The 22,034-nt window shown below is 40.8% G+C and overlaps 1 protein-coding gene across 1 annotated transcript in view; it reads right to left on the minus strand.

The window, feature by feature from the left end:
• Nucleotides 1-22,034, minus strand: part of atad2b (ATPase family AAA domain containing 2B) — a 69,014-nt gene that overhangs the window by 24,060 nt on the left and 22,920 nt on the right. Inside the window, exons 20-24 of the mRNA XM_079255468.1 lie at nucleotides 20,874-21,009; nucleotides 19,575-19,768; nucleotides 19,342-19,501; nucleotides 17,320-17,442; nucleotides 15,184-15,312 (exon numbers count right to left, since the gene is read on the minus strand). Coding sequence (XP_079111594.1) covers nucleotides 15,184-15,312; nucleotides 17,320-17,442; nucleotides 19,342-19,501; nucleotides 19,575-19,768; nucleotides 20,874-21,009 — 742 coding nt within the window. The remainder of the gene's footprint in view (nucleotides 1-15,183; nucleotides 15,313-17,319; nucleotides 17,443-19,341; nucleotides 19,502-19,574; nucleotides 19,769-20,873; nucleotides 21,010-22,034) is intronic.

The raw sequence follows: 22,034 nt of genomic DNA on the forward strand, positions 1-22,034 counted from the left end.
ACAAGACAAATAGCCATCCCTTCAGTTCTAAATGTTGCTAAACTAGCTGGTGTTTCAGACCAGCTTCTACATGGCAAAGAAAATACAAGCACGGAATTGTGTTTGTAGGGATGAGAGCAATTCATCTAGACTCTTCAGGTATTTGCTCCAGAAAGCATGAATTTTGGTGTTTAAATAGTGTCACAGCTACGTGCCTTTGGTGTAAATAAAGACTGACTGTTTCATTCCATTATTCCCTAGAACAGGGATGGGCAACTCTGGTCCTTGAGGGGCGCAGTCCTGCAAATGTTAGGAGTTTCCCTGCTGCAACACACCTAACACACATCAAACTTCATTAGCAGATTGGTGCAGATCCGGACATTAAACTCTTCACTAATCTGCCAATTAGCCATTGATTTGTGACAGTTCTATTGCAGCAGGGAAACTCCAAACACTTGCAGGATTTTGGCCCATAGAGTTGCCCACCCATGTGCTAGATTCTTTGAAAGAGTCCATTTAGTGTTGTCTTCATCATAAAGACTGCAAGGGACATCCCAGTGAATGAAGCAGCATTAGCTTTACTGTGGTTGTCCATGTGTTGCAGTTTAATCTTGAAGATGCAAATAAAAAAGGAGTTATCACCACACATGCTTTAATGTACCCACAACATATAAGAAGGTAACTGTTTAACAATTCAACTGTAGTGTCTTATGAACCTTCAATGAAGTGATCACTGTAAACTGGCATGATTTGACTTTTAGGGTATGATACATTTTATACCCTAAGATGTGCACAAAGCAAATTTCTCAAGGTCGTTTTTGCTAAATCCTTAACTCAGTTTACTGCCGTATGGAACAGGCGAAAACTACACAAACACAAGGTATTGTCCAGCAATTTGGAAAAAGTTTGCAGGACACCATGATCTATAATGACCTTGGTTGACCACCACTTCTTGCTACATACAACTATTGAGGCAAATGTGTCAATTTAACGTCCTGAAAGCATGGAAGTGCATGCTGTAAATGTGAAAGGGTACATGTTTAGATCAAGGGTGTCAAACTCCAGTCCTTGAGGGTCGGTATCCGGCAGCTTTTTGTTGTTTCCCTCTACCAACACACCCCATTCTAATCAAATGCATCCAGCAGCTTCTTGTCAACATATTTATTCATTTCGGTCAGGTTTGTTGGAGCATGGAGACAACGGAAACCTGGAGGATATCGGCCCTTGAAAATTAGAGTTTGACACCTGTGGTTCAGTTCATTCACTCTGTGCACTTAACTAAAATGCATTCATCTCATAAAGACACCAAGTCAAAAACAGTCAAAACTATTGTTCATTTCAAATGCTGACTATGTTCTCAGTCATCTATTTTTGATGAGGACAGCTGCTTTATAAATTGGTTATGTTGAGTTCACAGGCAGAGCTGTGTACTGTGGACTTAAGGGCCAAAACTTCTAAAAAAATTATGAATGGAAAATATTGTGGTGAAATTTAATAGCAATTCTAAGTCAAACTTCAAAGGAAATACATATTTAAAAAATATTAACACAACATAATACATACATAGATAAGGTCTTGCAAGGTTAATAATCATAACTTTCAGTAGGTATAAAACATGCATTCATCAAGGGGGCATGTACACCACTTATATTTCATAAACATTGCGGAAGGTTGTGATACATGATTATTAACATTCATAAAGCTTTATCAATGCCACGCATGCTTAGGAAGATTACAGACATGACTTCCATTAAAAGCATCACCACTTACAGATTCTCCAAGACAAGGTTAATCCCTCTCAGTGATATCAGAAACAATTAATTTGGTTAAAATGATTTCAAGTCACGATGTACTACTTAAATGCCAAAAAATAAAAATGTGAATATGAGCTAGAAACAGTGATTGTTACAATTGCTGTCAGATACAAAACATAATGTCTATCTAAATAACCCATTTTCATTAGATCAATCCATAAAGTCTATTTAAGGTGCGTAGACATTACCATTACAATTTTTTAAAAAAAGAAATGGGTAAATTTTAGGAAATGGAAAGGTTTGAGATTTTAAATGTTAAATAGCATGACTATAAACAAAAAGTCAGAGCCAGACAGAGACATGTAGGATCAGTTTCAAAGCTGGAGTTTATCCCAGACTAAACTGGCTGTAAACTCACTTAAATCCAAGTCACATGCAGAGACTTGGCTTAAATCAGTCCCAGTTTTGGTTTACTCAGGATTAAACTAAACCAGAAGCAAGAATGATGATTGAAGTTAATCTAAGAAAAAGCTGAAGGTTTAACATCTGCTTAGAAATGTTTGCTGGGGAGAACAAACTACAGGAATGATTTAAATTCATGCCGATTTGCCCCGCAGAGCTCTGTGGCAACACTGCTTGCAGACAGGAAGATTCCACAGATTTATTTGATTAAATAATTTTTCCAGACTACTTTTATACGTAATAAAGAACATACTTTAGAGCTAATATTTCTGCTTACGTAATGACTAAAATGGACCCGAGATGTTTTCACAACGCAACACTTCAATTAGATCAGCATCACGAAGATGGACAAGGATTGTTTTGTTTTTATTGCTATCTATTTAACTGGATTTGTCTTGTACGAAACAAAAACAGCTAGACCAAGGCTTGTATTAAGTGTAGCTTGGAGTCACTGAAACACTCTTGTGAACTTTTGAATAAAATAAATGAATTTTAACATTTCATATCATCTATGATGATGATCACTCATCAGTGTTTCTTTTCTGCACTGAAGGAAATAAACGCTTTAAAAAAAAAAAAAAAAATTAATTACATAATTAACCTGCTATTTGTACAGAGTTCTTTATCTGCACAGTTAATGGTCAACCATCAGGAGGTTACTGGTTCTCTATTGTTCTAGACAGGAAGCCAGTCCTGTCATCAGTCTTGTTTTGTCCTGGCAGGCGCCCCACCAGTATGAAACCACTTTCTTCATCTTTCTTCTGACGCCTTTTTTTTTTTTTTTAAATACCAGTTTCAGGTTCTTCGTAAAAGTCTATAAAGACAGGTCAAATTTAATGGAAGAGAACTGAGAATAGAAAGAGGATAAATGTGGAACAGATATTAGTGGCCCACCCAAGTTGTTGTGGCCATGTCTTTATTTGCTTTGATTCACAACAAATTTCCAGCTGCTTTTTTTTCCTCAGTAGCAACATTTTTTCTCCCTGAATTACACGTTTTGTTTTGGTTTTTTTAACCTGTGCTATTGCTTTATTTTCAGATTCACACTTGTACATTATCTTTCTGACTATACTTCACAGGATTACTTGGATTGATCCAGGACTTTATAGTGTCAAACTACCTAAAACAACCTTAAACAGAGATTAGAAGAGTGCCTTAAGTGTGCCAGTTTTATAGTAAAGGCTAAATCCTGGTCCTGGTTTACTCTACGCCCCGTCTCCATCTTTTAGGATTTTATATAACAACCTTACCATCTAAACTGATTTCATCACATATTTGCAAGTGATAGGACATCATTTGAGGTTTTATTTAGTTTAAAGTTTCCCAATAAATCTGTGTTCCTGTCTGAATGAAATCTTACGGAAATTCAGTGACACAGGTTTTTGGGTTGCACTGACCTGCTGAGAATCTCAGTCAATCAAAATGAATCTTTTCTACGGAAAGGGTCCTAACCTAACCTGGACAGATGCTCTGTTGTTTACTAACCTACTTACTGCCAAATGTGAATGTGCTATTTCAGTGTGTTTGTGTCCGTGTGTTGGCAGGGGCTTGGAGTACGAGTTTCCATGGCAATGAGAAATATTTGCCTTGCCATTAGGGAATACTTATTTGGTTATTAGATGCTATGAACTTGCATTTAGGGTACTGAGACAACACTAAGAAACATGCAGTAAAATCCAGCATGCAACACCAGTTTGAGACGTGTGAAATACAAGAACCCAGTGTGCAATTACAATACTTTGCACAAAGCCTGACCCACCCCATAGTGTTCTGCATTTTGCACTACTTGGACTTCAAGGGGTTTTTCTTTCATTTGTTTGTTTCTTTTCTGCTGACAGCTCATTTCCCTGCACTTCGATCCTTTACAAAACTTTGGAAAACACTGGGGGAGGTTCAAATGTGTGTGAGAAAATACATTCAAAATGGCATAATGCTGCGTTTCTGATGATTATCTAGCTGTGAAAAACCAAATCAGCTTTTTGCAAGAGCCAGCTTTGAAATGGCCCTACCACAGTGGAAAAATGAAAATAATGCATCTACTAGTTTTTGCTCTCAAGTTTTGATAAATATATAAAATAAAAACAAATTATACGTTTGAGAATTGTTGTTTTTGGCACAAACTGAAAAATTCTCCCAGACTTGAATGATTTTACAAAACATTTTCTTTGAAAGTTTAATTGTTTAGTCCATGTACAGGAAATTTATCCCAAAATACAAAAGGACGGTGATTACTGATATGCTTTTAGAGTGAGATATGCCGTGGACATAATCATATACAGTTCATCTGCTGCTCAGTCAAATCACTGACACCAATGTGCAACCAACCAGGCTTTGCGTATGTTCCTGCATGCAAACAGCATGTAAGCAAGCGGACCGTAATCATGGTCGGGAGCACGAACGTGCATCCGGCACCTGCTTTTTGTCATCCTGTCTCGCTTGAATCGACGGGAGTTGGTGCCTCAATCTTGTAACATAAATTAAGTATTGATTGCCCCCATTCTTATCCCTTGTGACTGATGGGGAAGAGCTTGAGTGTAGAGCTGTGACTCAGTGATACAACTCACATTCCATAAAATGCATTAGCCAAGTTGGTCTTCATAAAGAAGTTGCCATTTGTAAAAGTTAACAAAAATTACACGCAAGTGAATCAGTAAGATATCCAATAAGTGGCATTTTAGTATTAAAGATACATTCGATAAAACAAAAACAGATTCTGCCTTAGTCTTTAAGTGTATTTGCTGTTACGAATCTAAATTTTAACACTAATTTGCTCCATCTGTTCAAAGCATAAGCAACAAGAGCTTCTTCTTGAGAACTGTATTTTCCCCAACTGTACACCCCCCCATTGGGGATTTCAGCTATTTCTAAATCACTGAACTGAACCATAATTAACACAATACAAAGGCTGTGTATCCCCTGCCATGACAGCTGAACAAATTCCAATTCGCTGCTCCCTGAAAACTTAAACTAAATTATTAAACCCTGGTCTTGAGGAAGGTACACATAACATGAAACAGAACCACGTACGGAAATAGTAAAAACAGGGTTCAAGAGAGGCAACCTTTTAAAGATTTATATGATGTAAATGATGACCATGTTTAAAAAGAAAAAAAAAATAAATAAATGCCTTGGCTATGTTGAGCCAGCAATACTACTCTACATTAATAATTCTGAGCATAGATGAAAGGAAAATGAAGACTACATCTGGCTGGCGTCAGAATCATCTGAACCTCAAATGGCCTTTGGGCAGTCAAGTGGTAAAAGTTTAGCACGAACATCAATTTAAAAGCAACCAAACCACCATCTCCTTCTCATAGCTTTCATCTGAATAAGGAAGTCCAATTTATATCCACGTCTATGCAGCCAAAAAGGATTAACTGTGTGATTTTTATATTATGTCGTGTGTGTTTGTGGCAGCAGGTGAGCAAAATCCACCAGGGACTTTCATGTCTGCACACATGGCAAGAGCAGCACAGATCTGATTCAGCTTGCTTTGCTGGAACAGTACTAAATCAGCCTTTCAGACTGAAAGGATCTGCACCAAACACTTAGGTTTTAACTACTACATATTTAAATGTGTGTACATGTTTGTGTGATCAAGCACACTGGTGTTTTTCCTCCAATGGCACTCCAAAAGCAAATACATTAGAAGCTGCTGCTTGGTTGCACCAACTAAATAGTAAGAAAACGTGCCTCAAGATTGAGCGAGGAGCAATAAGACGTGGAACACTGCAGAGCACAAAGAGAGCCGAAAAGGCTGCAACTGTGACACAGGGCCTCGGGGTCTCCGAGTCTTTCAGTCATGAAAGGAAGGCACAGTTTGTCACCTGATGTGCCACTTTGCGCTGAGCCTTGATGAAATGTCCAGATCAATAAATGATCCCATCCTTGCTTCTGGAAATTAAGTCACTTTCCTCTATTGCAGCATTACTATCTTCCCCATCTTCTCTCCTCTAGTCTTTTTCTCATTTCAAGTCCAACAAAGCCAGACTGCAATGATTGGTTTGAACAAAGTTTAAACATTTTGAAGAATTAACCTGTTTGTCTTTTTGTTTCTTTCAAAATAGAAAAACATTTTCTTTCCAATTCACATAACACAGCTAACAAAGGAGTTCATTTAGCTTAGCATAAAATAGGTATAATGTTTGTATGACTGGCCTCCAAGAAAATAAATTCTGTAAGCCAGAACCTTGAAAGTTCAGTAAAGTCTTTTGTACTCTCTAATCTAAACACAACACATGGGTGCAAACTTCTTTCCAGTATGAGTTGTATGTAGGAAATATTCTGCAGCTCAGCTAGTGGCTTTGGGTCCACAGTGGTTGCCTAGCAACATCACAGTGACAGTAAGACTCCATTGTGCTGCCAGCAGGACCAAATTTCCTCCCAACTGCAAAATACTGACTCCATTTAGTCACAATATTAGTAAACTAAATCATGCTCATGCACACTGCAGACTCATAAGCACGTCTTTCCAAGACGTGCTTAGGAACATACGCAAACAATAGTTCATGGCTCTGCTTTATAAAGAGTAATAAACCTTGTATAATATTACAGATAGCAGAAAAAGAGGATTTTAAGTACCACTGGTAAACAACACAAACAACAGGTCGCCTGGCACAGTGGAAGGTTTGCGCCGTCAAACCTCATCCCATCATGAAACTACCACAAATACTGCTGCAAAGAGAGTGAGAGAACGCACAGCCATGACAAAGAGGAGCTGAGGACATAATTCAGTCAGAGCATTTATCTTCTTCCCCCACCCTCTTCTCAGCTGCTCAGTAAATAGCCAGTGGGATGACGGGGCCTGTGGTGCTCTCTTCACAGAGGACCGATATGGCCCAATGCACCAGCGGCTCGAAGAACTGTTGAAGATGTCAGGTTATGGACACATGCAGATCCACAGCAGGACGTTGCAGATTTCGAGGGGGGAAAATATCTGTTGCCTCCTCCAAGAGGAACCGTGCCGCAGCACATGTTGCAAAGCGGGAGTTGGGAGGTAAAACATCTGCAGCAGCTGGCTCATTATTTAAGAAATAACACGCCTAGTGGATAGAGGGAAGTATGGGAACGTGCATGAAAAAAAAGTCAACTTGCAGGTGAAATATGACCCTTTAAGTGATGCAACAGCAAAACACATGCCTCTATCGAACCCCATCCTCTCTTACACCAACTAACTTCATGTCCACTTTCACGACATCAATAAATCACTTCTAAGCCTGTAGCCTCGTGGTTCCAACCTCAGCATCCTTCTATAGATATACTCACTATTTCTCCTGTGTACATGCTCAACCCATCGTAGCCTGAACTCTCTCTTAGCAGAGCTCTATTAACTAAAATAAAATAACCATAACCCACAGCCCCTTTATGAGATTTTATTGGTTACATAACTGCTGAGTAAAATACCATCATTCTGCCTGCTTATATTTGCTTGACCGTCTCACAAAGGCTAATATGAGGAAGCATATTACATTCACTGCCAATGATCGGTGATGTCTTTTGTTGGAGCCCTTACACATGCTAAACTGATCAGATTAGATACCAATTAGATACCCTAAGAGTCTGTTAAGGGATTCAGGTCGTCACAGCTGTATGATAATGGGACTCGGCAGAAAAGGATGTTGAATTAAACTACGTTTGCACAGAGATTCTTTGCTTCACATGGGCACCTTTATGGATCAGCCTTCGCTTTTAAGATTTATTGACCTTTAACGAGTTCAAACAGTCTGAGTCGTGGCGATCGTCTCCTCAGAGGAAATGCTACACAAGCATCTGCGTCTTTATGTGGCCAAGTTTCACTCTGTCCTTTACAAAGTCATCTGATCGTATTTCTAACTTTCTCCGAACTGAGAATTAGACTGAAAATGACTAACATACTTTACAAACTGTCATTACTGGGGAGATGTTGAAAGTCACGGCATAGAAATACAATTGACTCTGCAGCAGATTTTCCTTAACAGTTTAATTAACTGTAACGGCTGACATTTTGATTCTCCTTAAAAAAAAGAAAGAAAGAAAAACAGAAGAAGATAGAGATTTGGCTGCATGGTAACCTTCACGAACAGGAATTTAGTGAGAGAATGTGTAAACAAAGGACAACCTTGACTCAAACTGCCCTGTAGTGAGGCTGGCATTGGATTGGGATGTGCTTGGAGACTGCTATTGATTGTGAGTTTGTGGTTTGGCTGAATCAACAATTCTTCCAAAACAAAGACAACAACTCACTTAAAACTATTAACATTTGTTTTTGTAAAAATGTGTCAGATAAGTCATATATGCGAACAAAAAGAAGGCATTTCAACTCTGTAAGACAGGGTAGGGTTGGGCGATATGACCATGTATATCCGCTGGATGATAGAAAATGTCTATCGTTTCTTATGAGGCTCCATCGTTTACGCCATGATTATGTGTTTTACTGCAGTATTTTACATCAAGATGCGCTAGCAAGCTGCAATATATGAACAATCATGGAGAAAGACGGTAGCAGACGTGTTTCAGAGCAGTGTAATTCACTAAAAGATGACCAGCCAACCCAAAACCGATGAGCTTCTTCCTTAAAGAGGGGAAATTTTTGTGGCGTGGATGCAGTTTGGATATAAAAAGACCAACGTGGAACAGACAACAGACTAGCTCACGGTCCCAACAACAGACTCTGACACAACTAACTCATCTGTGCAAAAAAGAAAAAATCAGGACAAAGAAGTCAGAGAGTCAACGAGCAAAAGCCGCAAAAGCAGCGTCAAGTGGTGGCGAAAGCGCTCATAATAAACTCCAGATGTGAACGCTGCAACAGGCATTTACCAGTGAAACGTCATACGGCCATAGTTCCAGCAGATGGAAGGAGATCACTGCTGCCGTTGCCAAGCACATCTGACACATAACTGATGACTGACACAGAATGACACACATAATTTTATTGTGTTCTGTATGTCGTTATGGGGATATAAAATTAGCTTTATCGGGATATGAGATTTTGGTCATATCTAGATCAGTTTCTGATCTAAAAGATCAGAAACTGAAAAAAAAGAAAATTAAAGGTAGAGTTAGAGATGCACCAATCAGGCCTATAAGCAACCAGTTTAACTTACAATCAGGTTTGATGGCATCAGATTGGCCAAACTGGCATCCCTTTAAAACAGGGGTGTCAGAATCCAGTCCTCGAGGGCCGGAATTCGGCAAGTTTTTGTCGTTTCCCTCCACTAACACAGCTGATTCAAATCAATGGATCCAGCAGCTTCTTGTCAACCTGTTTGAGTGTCGGTCAGGTGTGTGTTGGAGCACAGAGACAACAAAAACCTGCAGGATACCAGCCCTCCAGGACTGCGGTTTGACACCCCTGCTTTAAAAGGTCTAAGCACCGCAGTTTACAACAAAGTGTCCACAACAGCAGACTGAAACAAATGAAAGCTGGAAATAAAATCTTTTGCATGAACATTATTAATCCAAATGTTACAAATAAATAGCCATAAAACATATGATAAATGTGATAAATAAGCACAACTTGACAGGCCTGACTTGGGCAGAAGAGAGCTGAGAAGTTGCACAAATGCACTCGACTCTTTACGACATGTCTTAACGAGTACTTAGTAGGAAAAGGGCAGCTTTGTTGAGAAAATGACATTTTCTCTCCGGCTCTAATGGCAATGTGGCCATTAACCTGAACTGAAGTGCGACAGTAACAGTAATTTGATGTAATTAAAAATCTTGCCTGCATAGATACCAGTTTTTAATATAGTCCGATGGGACTCATTTCCTAAAGAGTTCCATGACATGTGAGCAGATAGGTAGGTAATGTCATCCTGCAAAACAAGATGTGTCCTTATAACTATTGATACATGGGGACCAAAACTATTACATTTCTTAAGCACGTGTTTAAAAAACAAAACAAAAAAAAAAAAGGCAAGGTAATAATCATGTCTTTGTTTCAAATAAAAACTTTAGTGCAGAAGGTGACTATCTTAGTGGAAAAATAGACGCAATGTCACTTTGGATAAACAGAGCACAAAGTCCAAAAGACAATTTGGGTCTCACAAACAAATCCATAAGTCATTCCAACTAATCAAGCACTAATGCATCATGTCTGTGCAATTGTTCCAGTCAATTACAACTTATCAGAATGAGGCAGAGAAGGGAAAGCACCCCATTAGGCTGCGTGGCATTTATTATTTTCTGATGTTTACTGAAATTGACTAATCGACTGCACTATGGTAAAAAAAAAAAAAAAAAAAAAAAACTCTCAAACAATGAGATTAAAACCCCAGGAGGTCCTATATAATTTCTTCATTTTTAGTCCAGACTAAAGGCTGGAATGGCTACTCTATAGAGCTGGAGAAAGACAGAGCAAAAAGGAAGCTTTTTTTTTTTTTTTTTTTTTTTTTAAAAATAAAAAACACAGAAAACGCAGTTTCCAGATCCACATTAATTGGAATGGAGGAATGTCTTTGTGAAAATCCAAACCTGCCAATTACCCACAGAGGCCTCTGGATGATGGAAGGATATTCCTTGGGAAAAAAAACAACACGTTTTATTTGAAGTCCAACTGTCTGATCAAGCAATCCATCAGCTGAAATGTCACTGTCTATATGTTTATTACAATACTTTGACATTAGAAAAAGAGATAGCGGATTTCTACCATGTTCGCTCTTCCTTCCCCTCATCTAACACCGATCCCCTCATCTAACACCGAATCCTGCGTCAAAAAAAAGGCAATAACCGTTCATCATAATTGAGCTTAGTCAGTCATAAAAACACACACTCTGTCCAGCATTCAAGCGCCTCCTTCCTGCACGATCTCTCCCTCCTTTCCCATCACCTTTCTATCACCCTAAGGCAGCACAGCTTGGAGTCACTGGGCATGCACACAGCCTTTAAGCAGCAAAGCTCAATCATTCTGCTCCAACTCTCCAGGCTCATTCCTCTCAGATGGAGACAAGCAAGCTGTTTACAATAAGCCAAATAGCTGTATGTGTTGCACAGAAATAAAAAGTTAAAAAAATAAAAATAAAAATAAAAAAACAGACGTTAAAACCCTGTGAAGAGGATCATCAAATAACCTCGTAAATTGTGATCACTTAAGCTCGTGGCAGAAAAGAGTGAAATACTTCGGTCGTTAACACTGATGTCAACTCAAATGCACCCCCAAAACAATAGATGGAAGCATCACAGATGATTTTACATTCATTTCACGCTTGGTGCCACAATGATCCAAGAAGCATCTGTGCCCACAAAATGGCAGCTTATGCTCAGGGCTTTGCATGGATTTTATTAGTGAGTGCCACAGGGTGAGAGAGTGTTCGGCTCACTACTGCTTTTCCCAAAGAGTCGGGAAGTAGCTTGAGAAGGAACAGTGTCTATTTCTTGCAACTAATCACTTTGTCAGCCTCAGGAAAGATGCTTACTTTTCTGCTTTACTCACTAGTCTTTTCTAATTTTGTCCCCCTAAGAAGATGAGGAAATATTGTATCTGTAGACTAAGATGATTCATCAACTCTGATCTCAGATAGATGCTGTTCAGAGGGGTTTAAGATAAAAACTGATCAGAGTTACAAAGGTTCTTAGTAACAAGACGGACTGAAAATCCTGATGGCACGGACGAGCTCTGAGCTCACCATTTAATGAGTCTGGGATTAAAAGAGACAAAACACAGCCAAAATCCATAAAGAAACCAAGGCGAGCACTGCAAGAGGAAGAGATCTGAACAAAGGGACAAGGTGACATGGAGAGAAAAAAAGAAGAAACGAAGAGCCAAGCCAAGTCTGGATCATTTGCATAAGAAAAATCTCCATCGACTGATGCAAACTGTTTCATTTCATGTCCACATGCCATTTAACAAAATTTCTGTCAAACCCAGACACCATTAGGATACAACAGCAGGTCTATTACTGCTGCCGGTGATTAAAAGTGAAACATTACGGAAATCAAATTAGAGAAATCAATGTAATATGTCTGCCTTCGGTTTAGGGCAGAATGTCTGGTGTCCGTTTAAACTCAACCATTTTCATTGGCTCTCTTTCAGTCACATAAAAAAAGTTTCCTCCCATTAACCCATTTTCTTGTGCGCATCACATGCTGTGCCTGTTGTCCTTTTGTCCCGAGCAGAAACCCAGGCCTCACTTATATGCAGTAACAACTTTAGCCTGAGGTCAAAAAAAAAAAAAAAAAGAGTGTTTATTATGACTTCAGATATCCCATCAAGGTCCTGTGATGGATTGACATCAGAAATGGGGAGAGGAGCTGTCTGTTTGCTGTGATGTGAGATACGAGGCGGGGGGAGAGGCGAGACACAGCAGTGTTCCATCTACATAAATGCAGCCTGGTGGCTTTTGCCTTGGGCATGCTATTGAGTGATATGGAGGACACACTATGCAGTCTCTGTATTATGTTTTATTTTTTCCTCCTTCCAAAAATAGAAAAGAAAAAAAATGCCACTAAATTTTTCAGTGGCATCAGAGAAACACTGGTGAGCCATGTTTAAAAAAAAAAAAAAACATACAGGCGTGGGGGTGGTTGGGAAAAATAAGCAATGAGGAGATCATCTAATATTGAATGGGGGCGGCAAGATTGTATTCTATAAAAAACAAAAAACAACATTTAGTTTGGTCATTTGAAGCATCAGAGGGTTGAAGACAGTCGGGAGCTAACTGATTCAGCTTAGTGACTGAGAAAACTGAGAGGGCTTAATTATGAATGAAAGGAAGACACTCCACATGAACCAGATCCTCGTGGTGATGCACTACAAGTGAACCCAAGCCGGTGGCCCATGCTAATGGTCTTGGGTTCTTTGGTTCCTCCTGGGAGGACTGGTAGAAGTGGTGGAGGATGAAAAAAGATGGGCTGGGAAACCATGACGGAGCATGTACACAGGCTAATGGAACCCCCCCCCCCCCCCCCACACACACACACACATACATACACACCATTAACTGCAGCAAGCTCTGCCATCTTCCTAACCTGGAGCGACCTGGAGGCAGCAGCACCGGCCATCTACATCCCAACAGTTGGGCTTCTCCGCCACTGCTGCTGCTTTTAACACCTGACTCATAAATATCCACAGTCCCCAAAAAGCCCTCCATGCAATCTTCTCCGCGGTTGCAGATACTGCATCCCATTCCTGCCACCACTCGGTGATATCTGAATGTCACAGGCAACTCCCAGCTCCAGGCAAACGGAGAAGAGGCATAGAGAGCGAGGGGGGAGAAAAAGGTGGCCTAGATAAAAGCCCCACAGAGCTGCAGGTACCAATACAGCTGTAGATAGGCTCCCACCTGCAGGTAACGATGGAGGATAACTTCAACCTTCAAGTGTCCTGACCTTCCACTGGAGGAAAAAGTGAACGCCGTCGACCCCGGCATGACCCCAGCTGCATATCTCACCGTTTCTTCTTCAGCACTGGGATAAAGACCGACAGCTCCACCCCGCACAACATCCACAGCGCTTCTGTTCTAGGTTTGACTCGTATCTCAAGACATAACTGACTCTGATCAATCAGCCTAATAGATGCCTTGCTGTGGCACTCCAAGTGAGAACTAGCTGGCAGTGTCACAAATTAATCACCTGAGTTGCCCTAATTAATTACACCTCTGGTGGAGGCTGATAACAAGCCTCCCCAAGAGCTTCTAAACTGGTGGTCCGCATCTGTAACATTTGGCTAAACAGATAAAGACTTCAGCTGAAAGTAGCATCTGAAGGCCAATGCGACCACTGGGTGCCACCCTGAAACAAAATATGGTCTGTGCTGACAAATAACCCATTCACTTCTTTTCTTTTGTGTTACATCATCAAACAGTGAATACTCTGGCTTATTAAACAATTCCACTGATTTCATTAGATAAATTAGCAGGTTTGGTAGATTATGTTTATTGCTCAGATAAATCATCATTTAATATAGTAAAACAAAAAAAAACAAAAAACAAAAAAAAAAAACAAAAAAAAAAAAAAAAGGGGGGGGGGGGGATTGATGATGATGAACCAACAGAGTAAAACTTTACTCTGGATTTAATGTGATATGTACTGATGTATTTGCTCAAATGCAGTCTTTAAGTTTTAATTATCTAAAATCAAATACATTTACATCTCCAAATTCTTTCTGCACTTTAGTGTTTAACCTTTCCCAGCAGGACAGAACAAACTGTGCAGGGCTTCGCTCCTTACAGTGGCCAACAGAGGCCCTCCTCTCTCCAGCAGAGCATCACCTCCCCTTGAAAAATAAATGGTTTACCTACCCAGCAGGAGCTCCATTAGAGGCGCTCTCATGGGAGACAAGTGCCATCTAGTGCTCATCTGTTGTACTACACAGAGACCTTATTTTGTTTCCTCCAGTAAGTACCATATCTTGGTCATATAGTAAGGATTAGAAAGGAAATGCTTGAGTTTTTAGTGACAAAGAACAAGTTTGGAATCTTTTTTTGCATCATCCTCCAGCTCATGTTATCTTCTTTTGTTAAACTGAAAGCTATAGGGCTTTCTTTCATTTCCCCCTTTTAGATAACATGGACAAGTGTGCTTTGCTTTGATTAGTTTAGGTAACAGTCTCATTAGTCACCCCCCTCACCACCGCCCACCCCTGGCCCTCCCTTCACCCTTAGGCACCTGCCATTTACCACAGGTGGCCGTGTAATTGCTCTGCGGTATGGTCATGTTCTTCATGGTTAAGGCTTTCTGATGAGGCTGCTTTGTGTGAGCCGGAGTGTGTGTGTGTGTGTGTGTGTGTGTGTGTGTGTGTGTGTGTGTGTGTGTGTGTGTGTGTGTGTGTGTGTGTGTGTGTGTGTGTGTGTGTGTGTGTGGCAGCAGACACATCTGGTTCACTGCTGTAACATAACAGGTGCTTGCTCGCATGTCAGAAACCGGAAAAAAAAAAAAAAAAAAAGGTGAATCCGACAGAAAGCTTTGATTATGTTAGTCAGATTGAGCTTTCCATCTGGTTTTTTTGGGTTGCCTGCATCAATACCTTGGAGTGAGGTGGTATATGCAGATAAAAAGACACAATACTCACTCATGGGGTTTGGTTTGTCAGCAGCTTCGCTGTGACTGCCACTCCTGGCCTGCTCTTCTCCAGCGCTGGGCTGCTTTCGAGTCGGCGACGCACTCGGAGCTGCTGTCAGCTGAGCTGGTATCTGGAAGTCTGCGGCATACACGGAGGAGAAGTCGTCAACAAACAACACTTCGTGTGCTTTGTTTGCGTTTAAATATGAGAAATACTTCTGAAAAGTACGGCCACCTAGATGAAGCCAAAACGTAAGCAGGGTACTTCAGCAGATGATGATGAGAATGTGACCAAAGGCTTGTCGTAGTGAAACTTTGTCACTCAGCACAGAGTTAATCTTAACACCATAAATTTCATTGCTTGTATTTGTATTCTTTAATGAGTCTGAGCGCAGCGACAACAAAAACCACAAGCAGAGCATAGAGATGTTCAAGCCCCAGGAGATGAAACATCTCCTCTCTGACATGAAGTGATGTTTTAGCCGAATTCGTCACAGTTCTGTCTCATCTGGTCACAGGAATAAAAGTCCTCCCGCCCAGATGCACTGCGACTTCTGAACACTGCTGCAGCTGGATGTCAAACTGTGCTGAGCTCATTGATAGTTTTGTGTCAAGACCTTGACTGGAAGATTAAATATTTACACAGCTGTATTCCTCCTCTCGGGCAGTTGACTTCGACTACTGCAATATTCATTTAGCATCCCGTGCTTTGGTTTGCCAAAAGAGCAAATCAAAGGTTCTGGGTGACTTGTGAAAATTGCTTTCACTTTGATAAGTTCACTGCTTTACATGTAGGGGTTAGGCCTGTATCCCCAGTCTGTATACCCATCAACAGACTCTCTGCAAATAAGCTAGGTTACGTTTTAAAGGTATGTAAGATTTTCAATATTTTCAAAATAAATTAACTAAAAAAATAATTACAATCATAATTAGATTTTTTAAACATGTAGGTTCCAGTCTGTCCATATTTGATGCGTTATTAAATTACAAGTTTAATTAATGACAAAGACCCTTCTTAAATGTTTTCTGACCAGTAAAAAAACAAAGTACTTTTTTTCCACCAGTAGGGGGAGTATAAGCCCATTTATTGCAGAGCGGCTCTGAGCTACAGCTCACAAGCAATTCCTGCCCTCATTGGAGCTGGCAAGGAAGAGGGTTAGGGGTGAGTTTTGCTCATTACTGCCAACCTGTGGTCGTTTGTGGAGGTAGCAGTTTTGTGGTTTTGCTCACAACCTGGTGTTTGCCACCTGGTGGTGGAAAGAATCGCCTTGAAATCTTACATAATTTCCCTTTAAAGCATCAATAGGTAGTTCTCTGTGGGTTTTGGCTTTAAAATGTTACTAAAATGCTGTTATACATGATTACATTTTTTTTTAAAAATCAGTTTAGTCATGTTGAGACTAAAGAAAAAATGTTGTTTATTGTTTACTTTTTACAGCAATAAAGGAGAAAACTGCAGGTTCAATATAAGAGAAAGTGTTAATTAACCTATTCCCATGTGGGCAATAAAGCAACCAGAGTATTTGCATACAATTACATGTCTTTGTGCTTAATATTTTAAAAGTCACATAAAAAGTCAATACTTAGCTTAAATGGATCATTTAACTACATTGTATGGGTGCTTCTATGTGCATAAGCCTAATTTAGATTGACCCTGCGTCCAGGTGCTGCAGGCTGTTTGTTTGTTGAGCGTACCAACACAAAGCGTCAGGCAGAAAGATAGCACAGAAGGTACTGTCTGAAAGACTAGAGCCTCAGGCGTCACTTGTGTGTCTGCCACATACGCTGCGCTACAACTCACTTGCTCCATCATGTATTACTGGACCACCCTCAAAATGGGTTTCTATCTTTTGAAATAATAGAGCAAAAAGATTTTGTAGATAAAAAACACAAATTGTGAAGAGAGGCAAGCCGAGTGTCGGCATGACAACTTCAAGTGATTGAGTATAATCAAAGTGTTTTATATGTTTAATTGAAATCTATTTCTTGGTGGTCTGCTGAGACTTAACAATAAGTAAACACATGCCTGCAGTGGTATAAGCAGTGCAGACAAAATAATGGTTACTTAATGAAGAACCGAGTCTTAGAAAATGTGGGTTTTAATAAGTGCTTTAGTGCCATTTCCAGATGTTTGATTCTTTCTTACCCCTCTTTCTGCGTGCCTCCTTGATCTCTTCACACATGCGGTCGAACTCTGGGTCTAGCTCAGCTGCAAATATAGCGTGGGCTGTGTCCTTCAAACTGCTCGCTCTGTGCCTGATCACCTTATCTGGGGAGGAAGAGGACAGCGAGACAGAGCGTTAACGTCATCGTGGGCAGTTTTCTGTGCAGCTTTTAGAAGTCATCCAACAGCATCTCTGCCATAAAACTTTATATATTCACTTCTTAGTCTTCCACTGTGGATGCAGCCTCCTCGTCCTATCAGAGCATATCATGCATGTAAAGGCAAATAATCAATTGCAAGCGCAAACTGCTGTGGTATATGTGAGAAAGAGGGCTGCAACCTTTTCTCACAGATTCATGAAGAGGATAAAGATGGTTTTAGGAAGAAATGTTAGCAAGCAGAAGTCATAAAAAAAGGACTGATTTTAGAATATATTCACACACACAAGCACACAGATTTTTCATGAAATGAACACACTCATTATATCTGAGATTCCTTAAACCTTTAAAACTCCCGTGCTTCTTCCTCCGTTAATGTGCCACGCTTTCATTAAATCCTTCTTTTTCCCCCACCTGATACTTCAGCTTCCATGGAGGGAAAATAAAGACTGATCTGCAGGCGCAGGCTAACAGCACAGGCTCTGTAAACAGCTTCTCATTACAGCCGGCAGTAGGAGAACAGTTCAGGCATAGCAGGGCAGCGGGGTCACAATCTGCCAACTTCTGCTCTCTAATTGGAGGATGGCAGCTTAATTGCAATGGAGGCAGTTTGGGTGCATGCGTGAGTGTGTGTGTGTGCCTGTCCTATAAACAAAGCATGTATAAGTGTGTGTAAATGCACATGCATTTCAAGGGCAAAAATGTCCGTTAGTGGAAGAGGTGTCAATGGCCGTGCCTAACATTCACACCTACATGACAAGAAAGCAGTGAAAACAGCACTGCTGCTTCAGCGTTGTAAAGAACTCATCAACACTTCCCTCAAGCCACAAAATAGCGTTTGCGACACTAAACCGCATTGTGGAGATATTTTTTTGTTAATGTGGAGCGATAAGAAACCGACATGACAGGACCTTAAATAAAGTTAGTGTGAAGGACAAGCAGGAACAGACCACTGAGGTATAATGAGGCTTTTCCCAGCACTTTTAGAGCTGGAGTCCAACTTGCCCAGCAGCATAATTGCGAAGGGTCTGGGCCATATTCCCTGGGCCAAGCAGCGAACAGTCTCCGTTAGTCTTCTTTATTAAACTGCCTAATTGCATTTTTCCCCTTTAGTGTATCATTTGTAGGCCCTGCACTCTAACAAACGACCCAGGCTCTTGCCTGCAAAGACAGATATAATTTATTCATTTGGACAAAGAACTGCCTCCCATTACCATCAGGCTGCTACTTTCTTGAAAGAAAACTGAAAAGGCTTAATGTAGAAGGAAAGAATTAACCGAAAGGTCTGAATGCAGGTAACCTTCAGCTATAACCACAGCAATCCATTATTAACAGAAAATAACCTTTTTTTTTCCTGCGTTTCAACTGCAATGTATGTCTGAACTGATGCAAGGAGTCTTTGTGTGCACGTGTGTTTCTGCACTCAAAAAATGGTGCACACATGTGAAGAAAACTACAGTTCAACCTGCAGGCTATGCCACTGAATTTTCTTCCACATGCAGCTTTAACAGGAAAAAAAAAAAACCTGACTTTTGTTACGGAGAGCTTAATTTAAGTTTTACAAACAAAACTTCCTCCTGGACAAGAAAAATAAAGGAAAACGTCACAACTTCTGGGCTGTGAGCTCTGAATACCTTGGAAATATGTAGCAGTTTCCTTTTTTTTTTAAAAATCTTTCTTCTTATGTAAAGCTTGCTACTGTGTCTGCTGGACTTTGCTTATGTGCACTGATGTACAGGTTTAGACGTGTAGACGTGCATTGTGCATTTCATAACATTGTGTCTCAAGAATTGTTTACATTGTTTGCATCTGCAGTCGCGTGCATGCCAGGTAGCATGATCCTTACCTCCAGGATCCTTGTCAGGGTTGTATTCTAAAGCATTACTGCAAATGAGGTCAATGTCCACCAGGAAATCCTTGACTGTCAAATATTTGTGGGTGTCAATCTTTGTCATAACAGTGGAAAGGTCCATGGGCTGCCGAATCACCTCCAGGTAGTCTGACACCTGACACACAAATAGAAAATTCACTTTAATAAACAGCCTGAAATGAGCTCAGTTAAAGCGTTACTGACTCTACCTCCTCAATGTCAACCGGCTTGCTGAAGATGCTAAAACGTTTGTCGGTGGCCAGGCGCTTGGTCACGTCCCTGAGAAAGAGTCGGAGCTCCCGTAATGTGTTTTCCTCCTGCTCAGCCAGGCGGTGTTGCTCCTCTGCCGACAGGACCCTGGGGCCTGGAGGCTCCGCCACTGGTAGCACCTCCTCACATCTCCCTGTCAAGAAAGGTGAAACTAACTTTTACCGTTTAGCTTAGATTTGTACACAAAACCTGAAGAACTAGAAAGAGACGTAACGGCCTGAGCCGAGCTTCGGGTTAAAGCTTCACAACCAGCTACGCAAAGACTGACGCTGCAGCTCGTGTTCTGGTTTGTGAGCTAAAACTAGACAATCTCAGACCAGGTCTTTAATACAACTGCGGATGAAAATCACTCGACACCCCAGGGGAAGGGAAATAAAATAAAAAGCATGGTTTTATGAACATTTCACCAGAAGGAATGAAAACATGCAGCTAGACAACACAAACAGATCTCGAAATTCAGCAGGGAATAGCTTTTGGCCGGTGGCAGCGTGATAAAGAATGGTGAGCAGAAATCGCCGGCTCCTCTCCCAAGATGCCAGCGCTCGCCCAAGGCATCTGCTGACATCATTAGGAAAGTCTAAAGCACCTAAGGGTGCTCCATTCACTCGCAGCAATCCTGGTACTAATTATGGCTAATCGCAGCTGGGCCCTCTCATAGCAATTCCCCTCCATGCTTTTCAGCTGGCCTCTCTGCTGGAAGTCGCACTGCTGTCTCAGTAAAGTTGGCGCCCCTGTAGAGCAGAGAGCAAGTACAGCAGGGGACCCCTGCCTTGCATCAATGATGAATCTGCAGATGAACAGCCAGCATTATTTCCATTTGAAAGTCCAGGTTGGCAGTTCTCTCATACTGAACTGAAACAGACAGCTCTGGGAGCAAAGACCGTGTGTTAGGTGGTAGCTGGAGGGGTCCAGAATTTCCAAATTTCACACACAGCAATGTCAAACTAGTGTGTGCACCACCCTAATTATCTCTCATTTTCCTCCTTTCTTCCCTCTCCATTTCTTTGGTTCAACTTAAGGTCAAATTATTAATTCTGATATCAGGCACACAACCAGGAGGATTTCCCAGCATTTTAATCAGATAACATCAGCTCAGGTACCTCTACAGTAGCTTAAAAAAAGTGTGGGAAAGATGGAGACCTAATTTTGCAGCTAGAAGCCAACACTGCCCTCTAGGACTGTCAGCAGAGATGAGTCATAATTGTTTCATCCTGCATGGGTATAAACAGAGGTAATACCTGTATTCCTGGGGCGTGGTGGAGGTCTGGCTGCTTGAACCAGCAGCAGGTCAGAGAAGAAGCTCCTCTTTTCCTCTTCTCCTGGAGGACAAAGTGTCACTACCTCCCCGTAGGTCCTCTGAAAGATACTTCTCACCTGCAGGAAATAAAAAAGAAAGAAAATGGGCACGTCTCTTAATAATAAAACATATGCAGGGAGCATGAGCCCCGTTTTCCATCAGCCACTAACTGAGTGCAGCAGGAAGATAAAAGCACTAAACTTAATGAGCGTGTGAAATTGTTTATATCCACATTAGTAATAAAAAAAAAAAGGTAAGAAGAAAAAGACTGTTTCATCCTTTCTAATGGATTTAAAATCAATATAAAGTAAGTCCTCCAAACAATGCATCGCCTTCCAGTTGTAATGAAATAAAGCAGTAATGGCTTTAGGATAAAAATGAGCTTTTAAGCTTTGGGGATTTAACTGTGCAAAGAAAAAGAAGCGTTTAGTTCAGGGTTTTAAAGACAATCAGGTATGTGCACGAAAATGTCACAGTGTTTTCCCTACTATTAGACTGCGAGGGCAAACCGCCCTCCCAAGAAGGTCAAGTTATTTTGTCCTCTCCTCTCCATATCGTGCACAGTGATACTCCACAGCGAATGGGCATAGCTTACTCAGTGTTCAGTGGTGATCAGGTGGCCACTGTCATGGACTGGCTGCCATGTTTCAGTCAGTCTGCAGCGGCTAGACAAGTAGCTTACCATCAGCACATATAAACGTGGAGTAAATAAATAATGGATCCACTGTAAAGCACTCAAGGAGCCTCAAAACACACCATAGAAACCTAATCCATACAAACAACATGAAAGCATGGATCCACACATGTTTGCCTGCTGTCACACTGGCAAGGGTAACTTATAACGAGGCTGGCGAGAGTATATTAAAAAGCATCCAACTTCCTTTTTACCATCTGGTTGGGAATATTGTTCCCTTTTTAAAACAAGACTTTGTTTTAAGTTGATAACCATCTTATAAATGACAATGCAATGTTAAAATAAAGGACAGAGCCTAGACAAATAAATTTCATTTCTGGAATGCATTTATACCGGAGGCAGCGGAAGGCTTCCCAAATCCCAGTTTAATTCTGTGGTACAGCTCAAGGCCACTCCTGACAGGAAGTT

The sequence above is a fragment of the Telmatherina bonti genome (assembly GCF_933228915.1).
Source record: "Telmatherina bonti genome assembly, chromosome: 16".
NCBI classification, from domain to species: Eukaryota; Metazoa; Chordata; class Actinopteri; order Atheriniformes; family Telmatherinidae; genus Telmatherina; species Telmatherina bonti.